General features: G+C 49.0%; 1 protein-coding gene across 1 annotated transcript in view; it reads left to right on the forward strand.

Moving 5' to 3' along the window:
• KIF5C (kinesin family member 5C) overlaps positions 1–21,299 on the forward strand; it is a 94,031-nt gene that overhangs the window by 60,016 nt on the left and 12,716 nt on the right. Inside the window, exons 13-25 of the mRNA XM_066575191.1 lie at positions 4,923–4,991; positions 9,145–9,351; positions 10,730–10,876; positions 11,208–11,396; positions 11,993–12,110; positions 13,013–13,089; positions 14,064–14,173; positions 15,451–15,552; positions 16,524–16,584; positions 17,268–17,339; positions 17,927–18,031; positions 18,469–18,685; positions 20,276–20,389. Coding sequence (XP_066431288.1) covers positions 4,923–4,991; positions 9,145–9,351; positions 10,730–10,876; positions 11,208–11,396; positions 11,993–12,110; positions 13,013–13,089; positions 14,064–14,173; positions 15,451–15,552; positions 16,524–16,584; positions 17,268–17,339; positions 17,927–18,031; positions 18,469–18,685; positions 20,276–20,382 — 1,581 coding nt within the window. The 3' untranslated portion in view covers positions 20,383–20,389. The remainder of the gene's footprint in view (positions 1–4,922; positions 4,992–9,144; positions 9,352–10,729; positions 10,877–11,207; positions 11,397–11,992; positions 12,111–13,012; positions 13,090–14,063; positions 14,174–15,450; positions 15,553–16,523; positions 16,585–17,267; positions 17,340–17,926; positions 18,032–18,468; positions 18,686–20,275; positions 20,390–21,299) is intronic.

The raw sequence follows: 21,299 nt of genomic DNA on the forward strand, positions 1-21,299 counted from the left end.
TGTTGGTGATGGCTGGTGGCCCGTCAGGCTGTATGCGTGTATGGGTGTTGGTGATGGCTGGTGGCCCGTCAGGCTGTATGCGTGTATGGGTGTTGGTGATGGCTGGTGGCCCGTCAGGCTGTATGCGTGTATGGGTGTTGGTGATGGCTGGTGGCCCGTCAGGCTGTATGCGTGTATGGGTGTTGGTGATGGCTGGTGGCCCGTCAGGCTGTATGCGTGTATGGGTGTTGGTGATGGCTGGTGGCCCGTCAGGCTGTATGCGTGTATGGGTGTTGGTGATGGCTGGTGGTCCGTCAGGCTGTATGCATGTCTGGGTGTTGGTGATGGCTGGTGGTCTGTCAGGCTGTATGCATGTCTGGGTGTTGGTGATGGCTGGTGGTCCGTCAGGCTGTATGTGTGTCTGGGTGTTGGTGATGGCTGGTGGTCTGTCAGGCTGTATGCGTGTCTAGGTTTTGGTGATGGCTGGTGGCCCGTCAGGCTGTATGCGTGTCTGGGTGTTGGTGATGGCTGGTGGTCCGTCAGGCTGTATGCGTGTCTAGGTGTTGGTGATGGCTGGTGGCCCGTCAGGCTGTATGCGTGTATGGGTGTTGGTGATGGCTGGTGGCCCGTCAGGCTGTATGCGTGTATGGGTGTTGGTGATGGCTGGTGGCCCGTCAGGCTGTATGCGTGTATGGGTGTTGGTGATGGCTGGTGGTCCGTCAGGCTGTATGCGTGTCTGGGTGTTGGTGATGGCTGGTGGTCCATCAGGCTGTATGCATGTCTGGGTGTTGGTGATGGCTGGTGGTCTGTCAGGCTGTATGCATGTCTGGGTGTTGGTGATGGCTGGTGGTCCGTCAGGCTGTATGTGTGTCTGGGTGTTGGTGATGGCTGGTGGTCCGTCAGGCTGTATGTGTGTCTGGGTGTTGGTGATGGCTGGTGGTCCGTCAGGCTGTATGCGTGTCTAGGTGTTGGTGATGGCTGGTGGCCCGTCAGGCTGTATGCGTGTCTGGGTGTTGGGGATGGCTGGTGTCCCGTCAGGCTGTATGCGTGTCTGGGTGTTGGTGATGGCTGGTGGTCCGTCAGGCTGTATGCGTGTCTAGGTTTTGGTGATGGCTGGTGGCCCGTCAGGCTGTATGCGTGTCTGGGTGTTGGTGATGGCTGGTGGTCCGTCAGGCTGTATGCGTGTCTGGGTGTTGGTGATGGCTGGTGGCCCGTCAGGCTGTATGCGTGTATGGGTGTTGGTGATGGCTGGTGGCCCGTCAGGCTGTATGCGTGTATGGGTGTTGGTGATGGCTGGTGGCCCGTCAGGCTGTATGCGTGTATGGGTGTTGGTGATGGCTGGTGGCCCGTCAGGCTGTATGCGTGTATGGGTGTTGGTGATGGCTGGTGGCCCGTCAGGCTGTATGCGTGTATGGGTGTTGGTGATGGCTGGTGGCCCGTCAGGCTGTATGCGTGTATGGGTGTTGGTGATGGCTGGTGGTCCGTCAGGCTGTATGCATGTCTGGGTGTTGGTGATGGCTGGTGGTCTGTCAGGCTGTATGCATGTCTGGGTGTTGGTGATGGCTGGTGGTCCGTCAGGCTGTATGTGTGTCTGGGTGTTGGTGATGGCTGGTGGTCTGTCAGGCTGTATGCGTGTCTAGGTTTTGGTGATGGCTGGTGGCCCGTCAGGCTGTATGCGTGTCTGGGTGTTGGTGATGGCTGGTGGTCCGTCAGGCTGTATGCGTGTCTAGGTGTTGGTGATGGCTGGTGGCCCGTCAGGCTGTATGCGTGTATGGGTGTTGGTGATGGCTGGTGGCCCGTCAGGCTGTATGCGTTTATGGGTGTTGGTGATGGCTGGTGGCCCGTCAGGCTGTATGCGTGTATGGGTGTTGGTGATGGCTGGTGGTCCGTCAGGCTGTATGCGTGTCTGGGTGTTGGTGATGGCTGGTGGTCCATCAGGCTGTATGCATGTCTGGGTGTTGGTGATGGCTGGTGGTCTGTCAGGCTGTATGCATGTCTGGGTGTTGGTGATGGCTGGTGGTCCGTCAGGCTGTATGTGTGTCTGGGTGTTGGTGATGGCTGGTGGTCCGTCAGGCTGTATGTGTGTCTGGGTGTTGGTGATGGCTGGTGGTCCGTCAGGCTGTATGCGTGTCTAGGTGTTGGTGATGGCTGGTGGCCCGTCAGGCTGTATGCGTGTCTGGGTGTTGGGGATGGCTGGTGTCCCGTCAGGCTGTATGCGTGTCTGGGTGTTGGTGATGGCTGGTGGTCCGTCAGGCTGTATGCGTGTCTGGGTGTTACTGATGGCTGGTGGTCCATCAGGCTGTATGCGTGTCTGGGTGTTACTGATGGCTGGTGGTCCGTCAGGCTGTATGCATGTCTGGGTGTTGGTGATGGCTGGTGGTCTGTCAGGCTGTATGCATGTCTGGGTGTTGGTGATGGCTGGTGGTCTGTCAGGCTGCATGCATGTCTGGGTGTTGGTGATGGCTGGTGGTCCGTCAGGCTGTATGCGTGTCTGGGTGTTGGTGATGGCTGGTGGTCTGTCAGGCTGTATGCGTGTCTAGGTTTTGGTGATGGCTGGTGGTCTGTCAGGCTGCATGCATGTCTGGGTGTTGGTGATGGCTGGTGGCCCGTCAGGCTGTATGCGTGTATGGGTGTTGGTGATGGCTGGTGGTCCGTCAGGCTGTATGCGTGTCTGGGTGTTGGTGATGGCTGGTGGTCCGTCAGGCTGTATGTGTGTCTGGGTGTTGGTGATGGCTGGTGGTCTGTCAGGCTGTATGCGTGTCTAGGTTTTGGTGATGGCTGGTGGCCCGTCAGGCTGTATGCGTGTCTGGGTGTTGGTGATGGCTGGTGGTCCGTCAGGCTGTATGCGTGTCTAGGTGTTGGTGATGGCTGGTGGCCCGTCAGGCTGTATGCGTGTATGGGTGTTGGTGATGGCTGGTGGCCCGTCAGGCTGTATGCGTGTATGGGTGTTGGTGATGGCTGGTGGCCCGTCAGGCTGTATGCGTGTATGGGTGTTGGTGATGGCTGGTGGCCCGTCAGGCTGTATGCGTGTATGGGTGTTGGTGATGGCTTGTGGTCCGTCAGGCTGTATGCGTGTATGGGTGTTGGTGATGGCTCGTGGCCCGTCAGGCTGTATGCGTGTCTGGGTGTTGGTGATGGCTGGTGGTCCATCAGGCTGTATACGTGTCTGGGTGTTGGTGATGGCTGGTGGTCCGTCAGGCTGTATACGTGTCTGGGTGTTGGTGATGGCTGGTGGTCCGTCAGGCTCTATGCGTGTATGGGTGTTGGTGATGGCTGGTGGCCCGTCAGGCTGTATGCGTGTCTGGGTGTTGGTGATGGCTGGTGGTCCGTCAGGCTGTATGCGTGTCTGGGTGTTACTGATGGCTGGTGGTCCATCAGGCTGTATGCGTGTCTGGGTGTTACTGATGGCTGGTGGTCCGTCAGGCTGTATGCATGTCTGGGTGTTGGTGATGGCTGGTGGTCTGTCAGGCTGTATGCGTGTCTAGGTTTTGGTGATGGCTGGTGGCCCGTCAGGCTGTATGTGTGTCTGGGTGTTGGTGATGGCTGGTGGTCTGTCAGGCTGTATGCGTGTCTAGGTGTTGGTGATGGCTGGTGGCCCGTCAGGCTGTATGCGTGTCTAGGTGTTGGTGATGGCTGGTGGTCCGTCAGGCTGTATGCGTGTCTAGGTGTTGGTGATGGCTGGTGGCCCGTCAGGCTGTATGCGTGTATGGGTGTTGGTGATGGCTGGTGGCCCGTCAGGCTGTATGCGTGTATGGGTGTTGGTGATGGCTGGTGGCCCGTCAGGCTGTATGCGTGTATGGGTGTTGGTGATGGCTTGTGGTCCGTCAGGCTGTATGCGTGTATGGGTGTTGGTGATGGCTCGTGGCCCGTCAGGCTGTATGCGTGTCTGGGTGTTGGTGATGGCTGGTGGTCCATCAGGCTGTATACGTGTCTGGGTGTTGGTGATGGCTGGTGGTCCGTCAGGCTGTATACGTGTCTGGGTGTTGGTGATGGCTGGTGGTCCGTCAGGCTCTATGCGTGTATGGGTGTTGGTGATGGCTGGTGGCCCGTCAGGCTGTATGCGTGTCTGGGTGTTGGTGATGGCTGGTGGTCCGTCAGGCTGTATGCGTGTCTGGGTGTTACTGATGGCTGGTGGTCCATCAGGCTGTATGCGTGTCTGGGTGTTACTGATGGCTGGTGGTCCGTCAGGCTGTATGCATGTCTGGGTGTTGGTGATGGCTGGTGGTCTGTCAGGCTGTATGCGTGTCTAGGTTTTGGTGATGGCTGGTGGCCCGTCAGGCTGTATGTGTGTCTGGGTGTTGGTGATGGCTGGTGGTCTGTCAGGCTGTATGCGTGTCTAGGTGTTGGTGATGGCTGGTGGCCCGTCAGGCTGTATGCGTGTCTAGGTGTTGGTGATGGCTGGTGGTCCGTCAGGCTGTATGCGTGTCTAGGTGTTGGTGATGGCTGGTGGCCCGTCAGGCTGTATGCGTGTATGGGTGTTGGTGATGGCTGGTGGCCCGTCAGGCTGTATGCGTGTATGGGTGTTGGTGATGGCTGGTGGCCCGTCAGGCTGTATGCGTGTCTGGGTGTTGGTGATGGCTGGTGGTCTGTCAGGCTGTATACGTGTCTGGGTGTTGGTGATGGCTGGTGGTCCGTCAGGCTCTATGCGTGTCTGGGTGTTGGTGATGGCTGGTGGTCTGTCAGGCTGTATACGTGTCTGGGTGTTGGTGATGGCTGGTGGTCCGTCAGGCTGTATGCGTGTCTGGGTGTTGGTGATGGCTGGTGGTCCGTCAGGCTGTATGCGTGTCTGGGTGTTGGTGATGGCTGGTGGTCCGTCAGGCTGTATGCGTGTCTGGGTGTTGGTGATGGCTGGTGGTCCGTCAGGCTGTATGCGTGTCTGGTTGGTGGTCCGTCAGGCTGTATGCGTGTCTGGGTGTTAATATTTACCTGTCATTTATTCATAGGATGATGAAATCAACCAACAGAGTCAGCTTGCTGAAAAGCTGAAGCAGCAAATGCTGGATCAAGATGAGGTAAGCTTCCCTTCTGTGTCTGATGTCCGAGGGTCATCGCTTTTATGTTCTATAGAAAAACGGGATGAAGTGGAGCAACCGCGGTGTGCAAAAGGCTGAAGTGAGGAACTTGGTACCTGGGATAGAATGGAGGCGACTTGTTTTATTTTTTTAGGGAGGTGCAGCCCCCCTACGAAACGGTCTACACATAAGGTGAATGTATGGAATCACAGACAAAATAACCTTTAAAATGAAACTTTTTGGGAGGGGTGACGGTGGTGCAACCTTCAGACAAAGAGGACTGCCATATGTATTTTTGCCATAAGAAATATTACTTTATTTATAAGAACTTGTGAACACGTTTCGAGGTATTGGAGCCTCTTCTTCAGTACTTGCTCGGGCTACATATCCCTGGTGGTTTATATTAGAAAATATTCTTTCAGCGCTGAAAGAACGTGTATCCCCAGCAAGTACTGAGGAAGAGGTTCATAAACGTGTTCACAAGCTAGTTCTTATTAATAAACTAATATTTCTTATGGCAAAAATACACATGGCAGTCCTCTTTGTCTGAAGGTTGCACCATAGTCACCCCTCCCAAAAAGTGTGATTTTTTTTTTTTTTTTTTTTTTTAATTGATTTTTTTTTTAATTTAGTCTGCGATCTCTTTTATGTTGTTTTGTACTGTATAATGTGGCTGAAATGAGCTGGTTGACTGTGTGAAATCCTGTATTCTCAGTGCAAATATCTGTTCTTAACTTCCAACTTTAGGAAGATAATTTCCGTCTATATGCACTATTGAGACATATGGAACTCCTATCAGGACTCCTAAACTGAAAAATTTAGGAGACAAATAACAGACTGGCCAGACTGTTAGGAGGTGTTGGGACCAGTGAATAGGGGCACACAAGGTGACCGGGCTCAGGACCCCCCTACAGACCACCAGTAGAGAGGAGCGTCTGACCAGACTGTTAGGGGGTGTTGGGACCAGTGGATGTGTGAGGGCACACAAGGTGACCGGGCTCAGGACCCCCGGCAGACCACCAATAGAGAGGATCGTCCGAGCAGACTGTTAGGAGGGGTTGGGACCAGTGGATGGGGGCACACAAGGTGACCGGGCTCAGGACCCCCCGACAGACCACCAGTAGAGAGGATTGTCCGAGCAGACTGTTAGGAGGGGTTGGGACCAGTGGATGTGTGAGGGCACACAAGGTGACCGGGCTCAGGACGCCCTGCTGGTGCGATGGTCTAGGGACGTCGCATACGACAGTCTGTCCCCCCCTAGTAGTGGTACAAGGGACAATGACAGCTCAGCGATATGTTCAGGACATCCTGCAGCCACATGTGTTCCTCTCATGGCGGCTTCCAGCAGGATAATGCTGGGCCGCACACACAAGGGGGTCACAGGAAGCCCCCACAACATTGTCACACTTCTGTGGCTGCCCGGTCACCAGATTTATCGCCAATAGAACATGTATGGGACCATCTGGGGCACCACTGACCAGTTACTTACCCAATTACACACACTCACCCCGACCAAGCATTCTCATTTTATGTACCATCCTTTTATGTGGCACAGTATCAAACGCTTTGAGAAAATCAAGATACACAAGATCCAGTGACTCCCGGGTCCAGTCTAAAACTTACCTCCTCGTAAAAGCTGATCAGGTTGGCTTGACAGGAGCGACCCCCTCATAAACCCGCTGATACAGGGTTATGCAACCATTTTCCTTGAGGTCCTCCAGGATAGCATCTCTTAAGGCCCATCCAGACAGGACGAATGTCGGGCAAACGATACCCGACACTCGTCCCCGCACATACTCGCTGCGATGCTGCTGCACGGGAGGTAGGATAACTAGCTCACAGCAGGGCAGCTGGAGGAGATTTCTGTCCTCGCGCTCCTCCGTCCCTCTCCATTGACTTAACCGTTCATTACTAAACGGCTGCTATTTGCACTGAACGATAATTGTTCAGCTCATTGTCCAGCGCCATATGCAACATAAACAATGGACGATGAGCTGATCATTCAGTATAAATAGCAGACGTTCAGTATTGATCGGCCACTATGTTAAGTCAATGGAGAGGGGCGGGGGAGCGCGAGGAGAGAAATCTCCTGCAGCTTTCCCACCCCCTGCTGGCCCTCTGTGAGTGAGCCAGCGATACTAGCTCCCATGCAACAGTGTATGCGGGAATAAGTGTTGGGCAACGTTTGCCCGACATACGTCCCATCTAAATGGACCTTTAGAAACCATTCATACATTTTATACACAATAGAAGTCAGACTTACTGGCCTGTAGTTTCCAGGTTCACTTCTTGACCTCTTTTTAAATATTGGCATCGCATGTGTTACGAGCCAATCCAATGGAACAGACCCCATACTATAGAGTCCTTGAATACAAGAAACAACTGTCTATTACATTGCTTAATTCCCTTAGACCCAGGGGGTGTATGGCACCGCGACCCGGTGATTTGTCTATTTTAATCTTTTTAGGGCAGCTCTACCCTTCTTCCTCAGTGAGGCCGGGCTCACATAGGTGCAAGCACACTTCAACCAAGCAAATACACCATGTGTTTGTGTGACAGAAAATTGCTCTGGCCTGCTCCTGCGTTTATTTGCGTGCGCAAATGCACCGTGTGTTTGCCCACACAAAAAATATGTTGATTTTTGTGTGTATATGTGCAGCGCTTACGCAGAATTTTTACATTTGTCGTGCGCATGTACACAAGCCCATTGATTTCACAAATGCGCACAAGATGGCTCATGTCGTGTATTTTTTCATGTGATCGGTCGCACATCAAATGAAAAAATACGCTCATTCTGAGGACTGATTCCATCGAACTCTATGGGGATCCATTCACTGCGTATTACACGCAAATATGCTCAAACGAGCCCTTAGACTGGTGAGATTTAATGGAGAGTTTACTTTATTTTTTATCACTTTGCATTTCACCTAACTGGACTGAAGAAAAAAAATTCCAAAATGGTGCAATTGCATTTTTTCTATTTCACCCCACTTGGAAATCTTTAAATGACTTTCAGTACATTATATGGTACATTAACCCCTTGAGTTGCGGGTTTCCTACCACCCTGTCGTGCCCACCAGGGCAGGTTTTTTAAAATGGTCTAATCATTGAATTTCAACTAATTTTGCAGTTGCGTCTCAAGAGCCATAACTTTTTCATTTTTCCATTGACATGGCCATATAAGGGCTTGTTTTTTGCGGGACAAGTTGTGATTTTTTAAACAGGGGGGAGGAAAAAAAGAAATGGGGAAAAAAGTAAAAAAGGGGCCATGTCATTAAGGGGTTAAATAATGTATTAACTTCCTTCTCTGGGTCATTACGACGCATGGATACCACATGTGTGATTTTATTTTTGATTTTTTACAAAGTAAAGGGAGACAAGTGTTTTTTTTTTTGTTTTTTTTTTATAATTTTTTTACTTTTTTTTTTTGTCCCTTTAGGGGACTTCCACAGGGACCCATCAGGACCCCTGATCACATTCCGGGGGTCCGATGGTGACAGCCCTTTACATGCTGCAGTGACAGCCCTTTACATGCTGCAGTCACATAGACTGCAGCATGTAAAGGGTTAACACAGCAGAGATCGGAGGTTTTCTCTGATCTCTGCTGTAAGAGCTAGTACCTAGCTGTCCTCTGACAGCTAACAACCAGCTCTCCCTGCTACAGAGACCATCGGCTTGCTTCTGACAAGCCGATGGTCTCTATGGCAACCTGTAAACAAACCAGTGCAGGAGATTGCCGACATATCTGCAATATCTTCTGCTGGTTTTTCAAAGCCCTTGCACTGCTCTGTATGGGTCTGTGCAGGCAGAGCACAATGTACAGCTTGTGGCATTGTGCTCTGCAGCTCCCATAGTGATACATAGCCCGGAAATCTTCTGGGCTATGTCACTATGAGCAGTGGAGCTCGTCCCGGAAAATTTCCGGGCGTGCCACTCAAGGGGTTAAAGAGCTCCATTGTAAAAAAAAAAACAAGTTCACATATTGATTGGATAAAGTTTTTAAAAGTTTTTTTAAAAGTGGGGAGGGAAAAACTAAAATGCTAACAGAACACTCTCTGGCCCTGAAAGGGTTAAGCCTAGGGCCTTGCTGAGATAAACGTATAGATGTTCTTGTCTCTTTCATATGTTCATATTCTGCTCTTTGCTGTGACAGCTGCTGGCGTCGACCCGCAGAGATTATGAGAAGATCCAGGAGGAGCTGACGCGGCTTCAGATTGAGAATGACGCTGCCAAGGATGAGGTGAAGGAAGTCCTGCAGGCCCTGGAGGAGCTGGCTGTGAACTACGACCAGAAGTCTCAGGAGGTGGAGGACAAGACTAAAGCCAACGAGCAGCTGACGGACGAACTGGCGCAGAAAACGGTAGAAGTCTCATCCGTTTAGGGCTTGATACTGGTTTTGTCTGAACTTTGTTGTGTTTTCTGTATCTTCTTGGTGTCCAGATCTGCTGCTCCTGGGTGTGTAGAAGAGAACGTTCACATGTGCAGACTTGTTGCAGAAATGTCTGCAACTGGAAATCTGTTCTAATCCTCATGTCCTTGCATCGTACTGCAGGAGCGGTCAAAGCATCGCGAGTTGTGCTCCCCTCTGGGGACTAAGAAAGAAAAATGTTAAAATGACATCTATAAAGTGTTTTTTTTACTAATTATTTAAAAAAAAAGTCATAAAAGTAAAAAAAAAAAAAAAACCCTTTTGCCATATTTATAATAAAAGAATCAAAATAATAAAACAAAAATAGGTATTTATTATTGCTGCGCCCGTAAACATTCAATCTATCAAAGAAACACATTATTTACTCCGTGTGATGAACATCGCCAGCAAAAAAAAACCCGCCAGATATGCGCTTTTTTATTGGTCACACTGTCTCCAAGATAAAATGCAGTAAAAAGCGATGAAAAAGTCATATGTATTCCAAAATGGTACCATCGCAAACTACAAGACATTCCGAAAAAAATGAGCCCTCGAACAACTATGTCCACGGACAAATAAAGTTATTGCGCTCATAAAATGGCAGCCGAAAAAAAAACAAAAAAAAAAACATCTCTTTGAAAAAAAAATAAAAGTAGTACAGCAAAAAAACCGAAACAATATAAGTTTGGTATCGTAGAAATCGTACTGAAGTTAGCAAGTCATTTTTATTGGTTTGTACGCCGTAGAGACAAGTCGCACCGAAAGATGGCAGAATTTTGTGGGTTTTTTTTTTTCTTAATTTTACTCCACTTTGAATTTTTAAAAAAGATTTTCAGTACATTATACGGTACATTAAAAAGTAGCACTGAAAAACACAACTCGTCCCGCAAAAAACAACAAGCCCTCATACAGCTGCGTTGATGGATAAATGGGAGTTAGAATTTTTTTTCATATATATAATTTTTTTTACATTTTTTTTTTAAAGGGCAAAGAAAAACCGAAAACGGGGGAAAAATAATGGCCGTATCCTTAAGGAGTTACAAATCTTTAAAATGTTTTTCTGTATGTCATACAATACATTAAATGGTACCATTTAGTTTCACAAAAAAAACAAGCCCTTGTATGGCTGTCAATGGAAATAAATAAAAAGTTATGGCTCTTGGAAGGCGAGGGTAAAAAAACTAAAAGAAAAATCTCTGGTCTTAAAGTGGTTAACCAGGATGGTCTCTGTTCACTGACAGCAAGCAGAGATCTTAAACACTTTTTTAAAATTTATTTTTGCAAACAAATCTTAAATCCCAGATCTAGTTTTGACCTTCTTTGTTCACAGACCAGTCTGATTGCAACACAGCGTGAACTTAGTCAGCTCCAAGAGCTCAGCAGCCACCAGAAGAAGAGGGCAAACGAGATCCTAAATCTGCTGCTGAAAGACCTGGGCGAGATCGGGGGCATCATTGGCACAAATGATGTTAAAACGGTAAGTTAGTTTCCCTGCCATGATGCTCCTGTAGTTCTGAGCTTCAGTAATTCATATACTTATGAGTTGGAGAAACCTGACTGCCATTTTATAGATAATGTCTGTGCCTGGTCACCGGGATGTGTAAGCGTTGCAGCTGAGCCCTATTCACTTCAGTGGAGCTGAGCTGCAGTACCAGACACAACCTAGGTGTGGCGCTGTTTCTGGGAAAAAAGGATTCATTTTTGTCTAATCCCGGACAACCACTATGACTCCAGAATGTAATTGGTTAAAGTGTCGCCATTCAGTCTTCTTTATATCTTTTATGCCATTTTTAACCCCTTGTTTGCAGTTGGCCGATGTGAACGGCGTCATCGAGGAAGAGTTCACCATGGCTCGGCTGTACATTAGTAAAATGAAGTCGGAGGTCAAGTCTCTAGCAAATCGCAGCAAACAACTGGAGACCGCCCAGATTGAGGCCAACCGCAAAATCAACGCCACAGAAAAGGAGCTTGCGGCATGCCAGCTGCTCAGCTCGCAGGTAGGTGGCATTAGTTCACAATGATTGTGGATGAAGGTTAAATACATGCTGGGAGTTGTAGTCTCACAGCCTCGGGTGAGGCAGCAGTCAGAGGCCGGTGTTCTAGTTTGTCCAGACTTCAACCAGATGTAATGTGGCTGTGGGTCACTGATGAACTAATGTACAACTTTTCATGTAGTTAGAAGTGTAGATTGCTTCTATGGCGCTCCCGCAGGCTGTTGGTGGTTCTGCAGTCCTTAAAAAGGTCCTGAATAAACTGACTAGGGGTGTTTGTACAGATCATATGGAGTGTCTGAGGGCTCTCTCACACTTGAGCTTTAATTTTCCATTGTTTGGATCTTACGCAAAAGTGTAAGTGCCAAGTCAGCACATATCACACCGGAATGGCGCAGTTCAGAACTTATCGGCTATAATGTTATGTCATCTGGAATTTCCTGAATGAAACGGCTCTGCCCGCCGCACTGTTTCTGCCACAGAGGCCCCAGACAGCCTCCCATGCAGATGTGAACACAGCCTAACTTGCTACAAATACATTTTGGGGATGAATTAATGATTTTGGGGATTTAATTTACTTCTTTATTTTTTTCTTCTTCCAGCATGAAGCAAAGATCAAATCCCTGACAGATTACATGCAAAACATGGAGCAGCGGCGCCGGCAGCTGGAGGAGGCCCAGGACTCTCTTAATGAAGAGCTGGCAAAGCTCCACGCACAAGGTAATCGGTCGCGTCCAATTAGAACTCGCTTACAAAACCGTAGTAGTATTGTTTCCAGCGTCTCTGCACCCCGGACGCACCGCTGCCTTGGGAATGTTCAGGATTTCGTTAGCTCCATCTCTGTAAAACTACATTTCTTCGCATTATTGGGATCTCTGGTTGGAGTCCCACAGATCACACATTTAGGGCCTATCTTTAGGGAAAAGATCTGTTTAATGGTTATTCTTTGATTTATTGGGGTTTTTCGTCTTGTTACAAGAGTCCTTTTGACGATACATAAATCACTCGTATCGGTCAGCTGGAACCCCTAATGATTAGCTGTAATCTCTGGAGAAACCTGGCAATCAGCGTGTATTGTCCCTGCAGTGCCCCCGTAGGGGAGATGCAGTACTACACCATGTTCATTCATATCAGTGGGCTGTCTATGTATTGCCAAACAGGACGGTCCTCCAGAACGAGAGATGCTCTTATAACGTCTCTCCACCATGGCCGAGAGATGAGGACCCTGAACAGTGACCCTCTCCCCCCATTTATTCAGTATTCACTAACAGAATGTAGGGAAATGGGTTTCTAAACCAGAAAACCCCTTTAATGCGGCGGTGTATTAAAGGGGTTGATCTGTATTAGGACATATGAATGTAATCGAGGAGCTCCAGCAAATCTGCGTATTACATGATCATATACAGCATCCATTGAGGTCAGCTCCTGCGTCCTGAGGCATCGCGGTATGCAGAACCTTAGTGGATGTACGCTACCGCTGCCTATAGTAATTCTCTCAATGCTCGGGACATCCTAGACTGCAGCGACTGGCAGCAGCGGGCCAATATGACTGTAAATGCCCTGTAAAATGTCATTTTGGACCGTCCAGATGAGTCTCATCACTGATGTGTATTCTGTCGCAGAAAAAATGCATAAAGTGTCCTTCCAGGATAAGGAGAAAGAACACCTGACCCGTCTGCAAGATGCCCAGGAGATGAAGGTAAGCGGTGACACGTAGCAATGCACACGACGATATGCCTGAAGAACCTGTCCGAAACCTCACGTCTGTGGCCAGCTTAAATGGATTAATGACCTGTCCTGAATGGGTTATTATATGATCGGTGAGGGTCCGCCACTTGGGACCCCCACTGATCACCTGTTTGGGTGAGTGCCATGCTTCCTCACCACATACCAGGCTCAGTGCCGTACATTTCGTAGTGGCCGTGCCTGGTATAGCAACACGCTCGCTTGAATGAGACTGAGCTGCTCTCGGGCTACGTGACAAATGAACGTAATGTCACAGACCCGGGAAGAGGCCGCCTCGTCACACAGCTGATTGGATCTGACTAGTGGACCGGCTCCGATCGGACAGTGGTGACCTATCCTGAGGACAGGTTATCAGGATGTCAGTCCCAGAAAGCCAACAAGGCCAACCCCTTTTAGAACGCGGATCCAGGGTGATAAGTTGAGCGATCAGGGTCCTGCTCCTGGCACCCCTCTGGTTAAATGAGCTGTGAAGCCGCGCCAGTGAGATGTATCCCTGCAGCAACCCCATAAATGACCTTCCCGTAATCAGAAGGATGGCACACAGGCCGCTCAGACAAGAGGGGAGTCCCAAGCCGAACTGGTTGATCCTCGCTCTTCTGTTCTTTTGCATAAAGTGGAGGGGAGGTCAAAGGAGGCCAGCAGAGCTCCTTTCATCAGGCTAGGGTTACACAGAGATCTGGATGTGATTGTAGCAACTAGTGAAAGTGAATACAGCCGCGCAGAAGTCCATCAAGTTTGGAATTCTGTCATATTGTGGTAACTTACGGGTCACAATGCGGTTCTGTTGACTTTCATTACTTGTGATCCTCGTCTCCATGTAGCCGTAATCTGTAGGATGGTATAATGGTGCAATAAATGAGTTATACACAGCGCCTGGATCTGCTGTGGCGATAACCATTATAATGTTCTTGTGTCGCCATTGACCAGAAAACACTGGAGCAGCAGATGGAGAGCCACAGAGAAGCCCACCAGAAGCAGCTGTCTCGCCTGCGGGATGAAATAGAAGAAAAGCAGAAGATGATCGATGACCTCAAAGAGTAAGTATGGAGATGGCAGTGCTGTTCCTCATCCAGTTCTGCCTGTCCGGGTACAACTGGTTTGTGGGCTATGCCAGCAGTAACGGATCTGTGGGAGGGTCCGACATGGGCACCGCGCCCATCAGCTGCTGAGTGCCAGAACTGGTACAGTTCCTTATGCTGTATAGGGCCCTGGAACGGTACCGCAGGCTCAGCCCCATGCAACCACTCAGGTCTATCATATATCCGGCTTAGGCTGTATTCACATGAGGGATTTATCACGCACGAGTACTGTCCACGTCCGTAATGGACAGAACTCGCACAGAAAAAGAACTCATTCGTTTGAACAGGTTAGTTCACCCTTGTGATTTTTTTCACTTGGGCTGATAGTAATTGCTGCATGTCCTATTTTTGTGCGATTCTTGTTCAAGAAATGGCCATTGTTTTCTAAGGGAGCGTTACAAACAGATTGCCCTTACATACCATATGGTTTTTAATGCATGTTACCATGGGGACCGCCCAAAAACAAAACTGCAGTACAGATCAGTGAAAAATGGATGTACAATGAATGCAAATCCTGCATGAAAATTGCAAAAATGCATCATGAATGCATGAAAGTCACGTGGAAGACGGACATTTTTATTTGCAGATTCACCCCTTCAATTTCAATTCAAGTAAAAGGGGAGAAATCTGCTACAAAATCAGCTACGTGTGAACATACCCTCGTGTCCACGGGCAGGTCGGATTCCGTGGGCCCGGAGCCTGCAGTGGAATCCTACCATGCCCGCAGCAAGAGGACAGTACTTACCTATCCGGATCCCCTGCGTGGTGGTGTGGGTTTCTCCATCTTCTCCACTGCGGACGCAGTCAGGCGTGCCGCTAACGTGCGCAGTGGAGGTTTTTGTTTTTTTGAAATCTCTTGCTTTCTCCTTGGATCTGCGGCACGTCTGCAGTGTGAGCTGTGGGTGTGCCGTGGATCGGATGGCTTCCATTGACTTCGGGACCCGCAGAAAAATGGGGCATGCTGTGTTTTTGTTCTTGTTTTTATTTTTTCCTGCAAAATTGGGAAAAGCGACATCTGCCGGTATTTAATTACTATGATTGTCTATGGGCTGATTGAATTGCGGAATAGCACCTTCAGTTATGCCCGTGGACATGAGGCCTTAGTCAGTCAGTGATTCTGACAGCAAGACAGGACCTGGAGCCTCTTATGGGATGCGTTGTCTGTATTTGGCCATATGAGATGAAGTTCAGTCATCTTATCTGGCTTTTCATTTCTTTTTACATAACTTTTAAAGCCTCAACCAGAAGCTGCAGCTCCAGCAAGACAAACTGACCTCCGACTACGAGAAGCTGAAGGAGGAGGATGAGCAGAGAGAGACGGAGCTGGAGAAACTTGTGTAAGTGTCTCTTGAGTGTCGTATCAGCTGGTTTGGGCTCATACATAATGAGACCCCCTTCAAGACCACACTGCCTAGATATTGCTATCCTGCTCTGGTGCCGGGCAATAGCCGCTATTACTCTGCCCCTTCTGGTCTAAAATGGAAGTGCATACCGGTATCAGTGTTTCTAGCGAGCCCGGATACTTGTGGGGGGGTGAAACAGCAACAGCCAGCTAGGTAAAATAATTATTGATTAAGCCGTCTTTAAGACATGACCATACGATGTTCAATAACTTCCCCCATAGAGCTAAAGAATATGTATCATGTCCTCCAATCACTGGGGCAGGCGGCATACCGTTACAACCGCTTCCTCGCTGACTCAGATGCCGCTTTATTTTCTTTGAGGCCTTCCCTTTTGCCAGCTTCAGCTCCTGTTACATACAGACCCCGGCACTGGTTGTCTGTCATGTGGGCTGTCCCAAACACTGTGTCAACCAAAAGGGAAGTCAGCCATTGATACTGAGTGGCGATAACTGCCTACTTGACCGAAGACTAATGCCAGACTCCTTATGTACCGGGAGCCGCTGTGGGTTTATAGGAGGGCCTAGAAGAAACAGAAACATTTTCTTGGAGTCAGCAGGAATGATGCTGCATCGTTATACAGACGCTCTGCTGATTAGAGGATGTGACGGGTTCACTTTATATGATAACATTGTGGCTACCTGCAGCTACCACTAGGGGGAGCTTAAAGCATACACTGTGTATATTGAACTTGATGATAAAACTGTATGCAGTAGCCATACTGATACACAGAAACAGCAGGTGCTTTTGCCATCTGTATAGCATTAAATATGGTACCAACCAATGAGAGCGGCCAGTAAGGTAATTATCTGACTCAGTCTCTAATGTAATGTGTGATTGTAAAGACTGCTGTCCGCCCAGACCGTCCTACAGTATACGGGATCATTGTCTGCGTCTTCTATCTGTAGGCAGCTCAATGAGAAGAGGGAACAATCGCGGGAAGATCTCAAAGGCCTGGAGGAGACGGTGGTATGTAAACTGCAGGAGTTATGGCGTCATTATCAGGATGCTCTATGTCGTGATAGTGTGGTAATATTAGTAACCAGGCATCAGAGCCCCTCCACCACTTCCCCAGTTCAGGCCCTTCGTCATTCCCCCATTGGTCGCATCTAGCCGCTCTCCACTGCCCCAGTCCAGACTCTACTTTACTACCCCCATTAGTCATATCAGGGCCCCTCCACCACTTCCCCAGTTCAGGCCCTTCGTCATTCCCCCATTGGTCGCATCAGGGCCGCTCTCCACTGCCTCAGTCCAGACTCTACTTTACTTTACTACCCCCATTAGTCACATCAGGGCCCCTCTCCACTTCCTCAGTTCAGGTTTCATGTTACTCTCCCCTTTAGTTACATCAGGACCTCTCCCCATTTCCTTAGTTCAAACGCCATGTCATTCCCCTCCCATCTACCTCACTACTCCCGTTAGTCACATCCGGTCTCCTCCACTGCCCCAGTCCAGACTCTACCTTACTACCCCCATTAGTCACATCAGGACACCTCCCAACCTCTCCAGTCCAGACCATGCATCGCTCACCCCATTAGTCATATCAGGGCTTCTTCCACCTGCCCAGTGGTCTGATATTTCTGGTGGGTATAGATAAAACGTAGTAATTGTAATCTTTCCTAATCCTTAAACCTCTTAATGTCTCCTTGTAGGCCCGGGAGCTTCAGACTCTACACAACCTGCGCAGACTCTTCGTTCAGGATCTTACCACCAGAGTGAAGAAGGTTCGTGTTTTCCGTGATATCGTCCAAGTAACAGACAAAATGTGGTAGCGAATATCGACCCGTGGCGCGGGGCTGTATAACCCGGGCTTGGGGCTAATGTAATGTATGTACCTGGCATCCTGGTCTAATGTACAAACAGGAGGACACACCTTGTACTGTGACAAACTCTACTGTATGGAGCAAGCTGAGCTCTGCTACATCCATACATAAGACTCTACCTGTTGCTGTACTAATACCAGCAGCTGTGAGCGAACCCAAGAACTGCTGCGCTGCCACAAGGATTAGGCCTCGCTTTTTTCCCTCCTATACATAAGTGTTTAAGGGAGGGGGGGGGGGGGACCTGCAAAAAGTGCACAACCAGCAGAAGTAATGAAACCAACATTTGTAGCAGATTTAATCTTGTTCCAGTGACTCGCATCGATCACCACTAGGGGACGCTGTGTGTAGAGACTCTGCCCTCCGTGCGCTGCCAGTCGGACCTTTCTGAGAGCCTTTGTCTCTGACCGTGGGAACGGTCTGCATCTTGTCAGACGAGGGTTTGTCTTCTTGTCCGTGTATTCTGCGTTAAGATCTCGCTGTGTTTGCAGAGTGTGGAGTTGGACAGCGATGACGCCGGGGGAAGCGCAGCGCAGAAACAGAAGATCTCCTTCTTGGAGAACAATCTGGAGCAGCTGACAAAAGTTCACAAACAGGTGAGACCTGAACCCTGCGGAGTGACGAGATCTGCAACAGAACACGTTTAGGTGCATTTTACGGTGTATCCACTAGGTGTCGCCAGTAGGTTGGCCTTGTGGCTGATGACCACTAACTAAAGTCTACTGGCAGAAGTTATCAAAACTTCTGTCGGCGTTAACAAACCCCCCCCCCCCCCCTCCTGTTGTTTAACTTGGTGGTCAGCAGCAAGACTGACCTGCGTTTGCTTATGAACTAGTCAACTGTAAGATGTTTGTAGAAGAAGTACGGTATGTGTAACTGATGGCGTGGGAGACTAGCAGGGGTGGGGAACCAGGCAGCTGCAGGAAGCGCTGACCCCTGACTTACCGTATCTCTAATGCTGGTGTCAGACACCCGGAAGCTGCGTCCCACCCCGATTGTCGCTGTTCCCCTGATTCTATTGGTTTTCCTGCAGCTTGTCCGTGATAACGCAGATCTGCGCTGCGAACTGCCCAAACTGGAGAAACGTCTTCGGGCCACAGCTGAGAGAGTCAAGGCTTTGGAAGGCGCTCTTAAGGAAGCCAAAGAGAACACCATGAGGGACCGCAAGCGCTACCAGCAGGAGGTTGACCGCATCAAAGAAGCTGTGAGGGCAAAGAACATGGCACGGAGGGTGCACTCTGCCCAGATTGGTGAGCACTAATGCTACACTGCTGTCTTTTACCTGAGCGGCTCTAAAGCGGGCGGGCTTGTCAGTGGTTCACAATGGTTTCTCAGGAATCTGCTGACAGTCAGAGACATGAAAAAGGGTTGCAAACCTTAGAAACAGCGCCACTCTTGTACTTGGGTTGTATATGGTATTGCAGCTGAACTCCACATACATTGGCCCGAACGGCAGTACCAGTCACGGTCAATGGGTAAGACCTTATTACAAATATTGTACAGCCTTTTTAACCCTTTCCCGACACACAGCTATATGTGTCCTAACTACGCCCTGCGCATTTAGGACGTATGTAGACGGTGCGTTCTGTATGGAGCAGGTTTGGGAGTCGAGCCCACTCCATTCATGGCAGATATCTGCTGTCTTTGACAACCAACAACCACCTGCAGCAGCCACGATCAGAGATGCATATGGTGGCAGCTGTTAACCCTTTATATGCCACTGTCAATTCTGACATCCGCATTTAAACGCACCAACTGATGAGGATTTAAATGTCCCGAATGGCCCCAAACGATGAGATCGCAAAGGTGCCGTCCAGCTGTCATGGCAGCCTGGGGCCTTCTACTAGTGAGCGATCAAATGATCACAGGCTCAAGTCCCCTTATAGGGATAGAATGAAAAGTAAAATAAAGTTTTTTTTATTTTTTTTTTACAATATATAAAAAATTAAGCTTTAAAAATCCCCCCTTTTCTCAGTTAACACATTAAAAAAAGTCTTTAAAGGTCCAATTTATTAAAGTATCACATTATTAGTTCTGCGCGGTGAACAGAAAATCGCAATACCAGAGTTGCCCTTTTTTGATCACTCCCAACTCCAATTAAAAATGGAATAAAAGGCAATCAAAAAGTTGTGTGTACCCCAAAATGGTACCAATAAAAGCTAGAGGTCGCCCCGCAAAATATGACTCCCACAGAGCACCCCAAGTTGTGGGGGTGAGCAGATGGCAACAGAAAGTAAATTTTTTTTTTAAGGGTTTTTTTGGGGTTTTTAAGTAGTACATCATAAAGAAACGATCTAAATTGGTATCGTTGTACTTGTACTGACCCCTAGAATAAAAATGTGAGATATATATATATCATTTTTTTTTTTTACTGCATCGTTCCCCTCATTTTACCTCATTTACAGGTAAGTCTTCTAATACATTATGTGGCACGTTAAATGGCACCACTGAAAAATACAACATGTCCAGCAAAGAACGAGCCCTCATGTAGATGCCACTGGAACAATAAGGGCTATGATTTTTGGAAAGTGGGAATACCGGAACTGCAGAACGTGACCTGCAGGCGCATCAGTGACTCTTGGTCATGAAAGGGTTAAGTTGCTGTCCCAGCCGTTTGTTCTCATGATATGTGGGAGAGGAAAGGTTTTTTTTTTGCTCTCTCCTATGGCTTTTCGGCGTTGTGGTCGGCGCTGTAGGTGTCGCCCTGCGCTCACCGTAATGGTAACATATACACTGTCAGCTTACATGCATGTTGGCGATGTCGCTTACACCGGATCATAGCCCCCGGGTCACAGCTATAAGCCCCCCTAACAGTAAGACCTTTTTTTTCCCTCTTTTAGCAAAGCCCATTCGCCCCGGACATTACCCAGCATCCTCTCCTACAGCCGTAAATGCTATCCGAGGAGGCGGATCAGTGCATTCATCTTACTACCACAACACAAAATAATTGACAGGTAAGTCTGTGTGACTCTTATCAGCCGCCATCCGTGTTATGTAGTCAGAACTACCACCGCAGCCGCTTCATAGACCTAGACCTGATATGAGGCAACGCACCCGCGCAACATTGTTAGGGCCCTTTTACACGGCCGATAGATCATTCAGATTCTTGTATGCAGCAGGAATCTGAACGCTTATCGTTTAGTGTAACTGCTGCCCCGACGGAACGCGAATGAGAATTCATCCGCTTCTCGTTCGTCCTTCAGTTTCTGCATGCAGAAGACTGAATGACGGGTCGGCCGTGTAAACAGGCAGTTCACTTATGAACAACGGCCTGTCTACTGTGGATGGAGATGGGTGGGCTGGAACAATTACTGCTGGGACGACCTGTCTGACATCTGCGCCCGGCGGTCGTCCCGTGTAAAAGAACCCTTAGTCTCCACAATGTCCAACACCCCCAGCGATCGGCTGTTTGGGGGCACAGCGATGCTTGGGGAGCGCTGCAACCTCATTTATTATACACTAACCAACTACAAGTAATTGGACAACTGTCAATGACTAAAAGGCCCATTTACACGTAACGATTGTTGGTCAAAATGCGCTCAAGCGAACAAAAGTGCGCGATAATCGTTACATCTAAATGCGAGCAGGTTTCGTCCAGTCGCTCACTTCCAGTCTGCATAATAATCCCCAGCGGCTCGCTCACTTCTTATTGTGTCTAAACCCTTTCGGCTCAGTGTTATACATACAATATGAGCTCTGAATTAGAAGTGAACAGTTAGCAACCATGATCTGCTTGTTTAAACATTCTGCACGGGCGCCGAGAACTAGCGGTGACGTCACTCGTCCCGTGTAAAAGGGGCATAACACATTGCCGTATCTTCTAGTTCAGAGCTGCAGTCCTAATTCTGCAGCTTCATAGCTGTA

The sequence above is a fragment of the Eleutherodactylus coqui genome, chromosome 8 (assembly GCF_035609145.1).
Source record: "Eleutherodactylus coqui strain aEleCoq1 chromosome 8, aEleCoq1.hap1, whole genome shotgun sequence".
Lineage (NCBI taxonomy): Eukaryota > Metazoa > Chordata > Amphibia > Anura > Eleutherodactylidae > Eleutherodactylus > Eleutherodactylus coqui.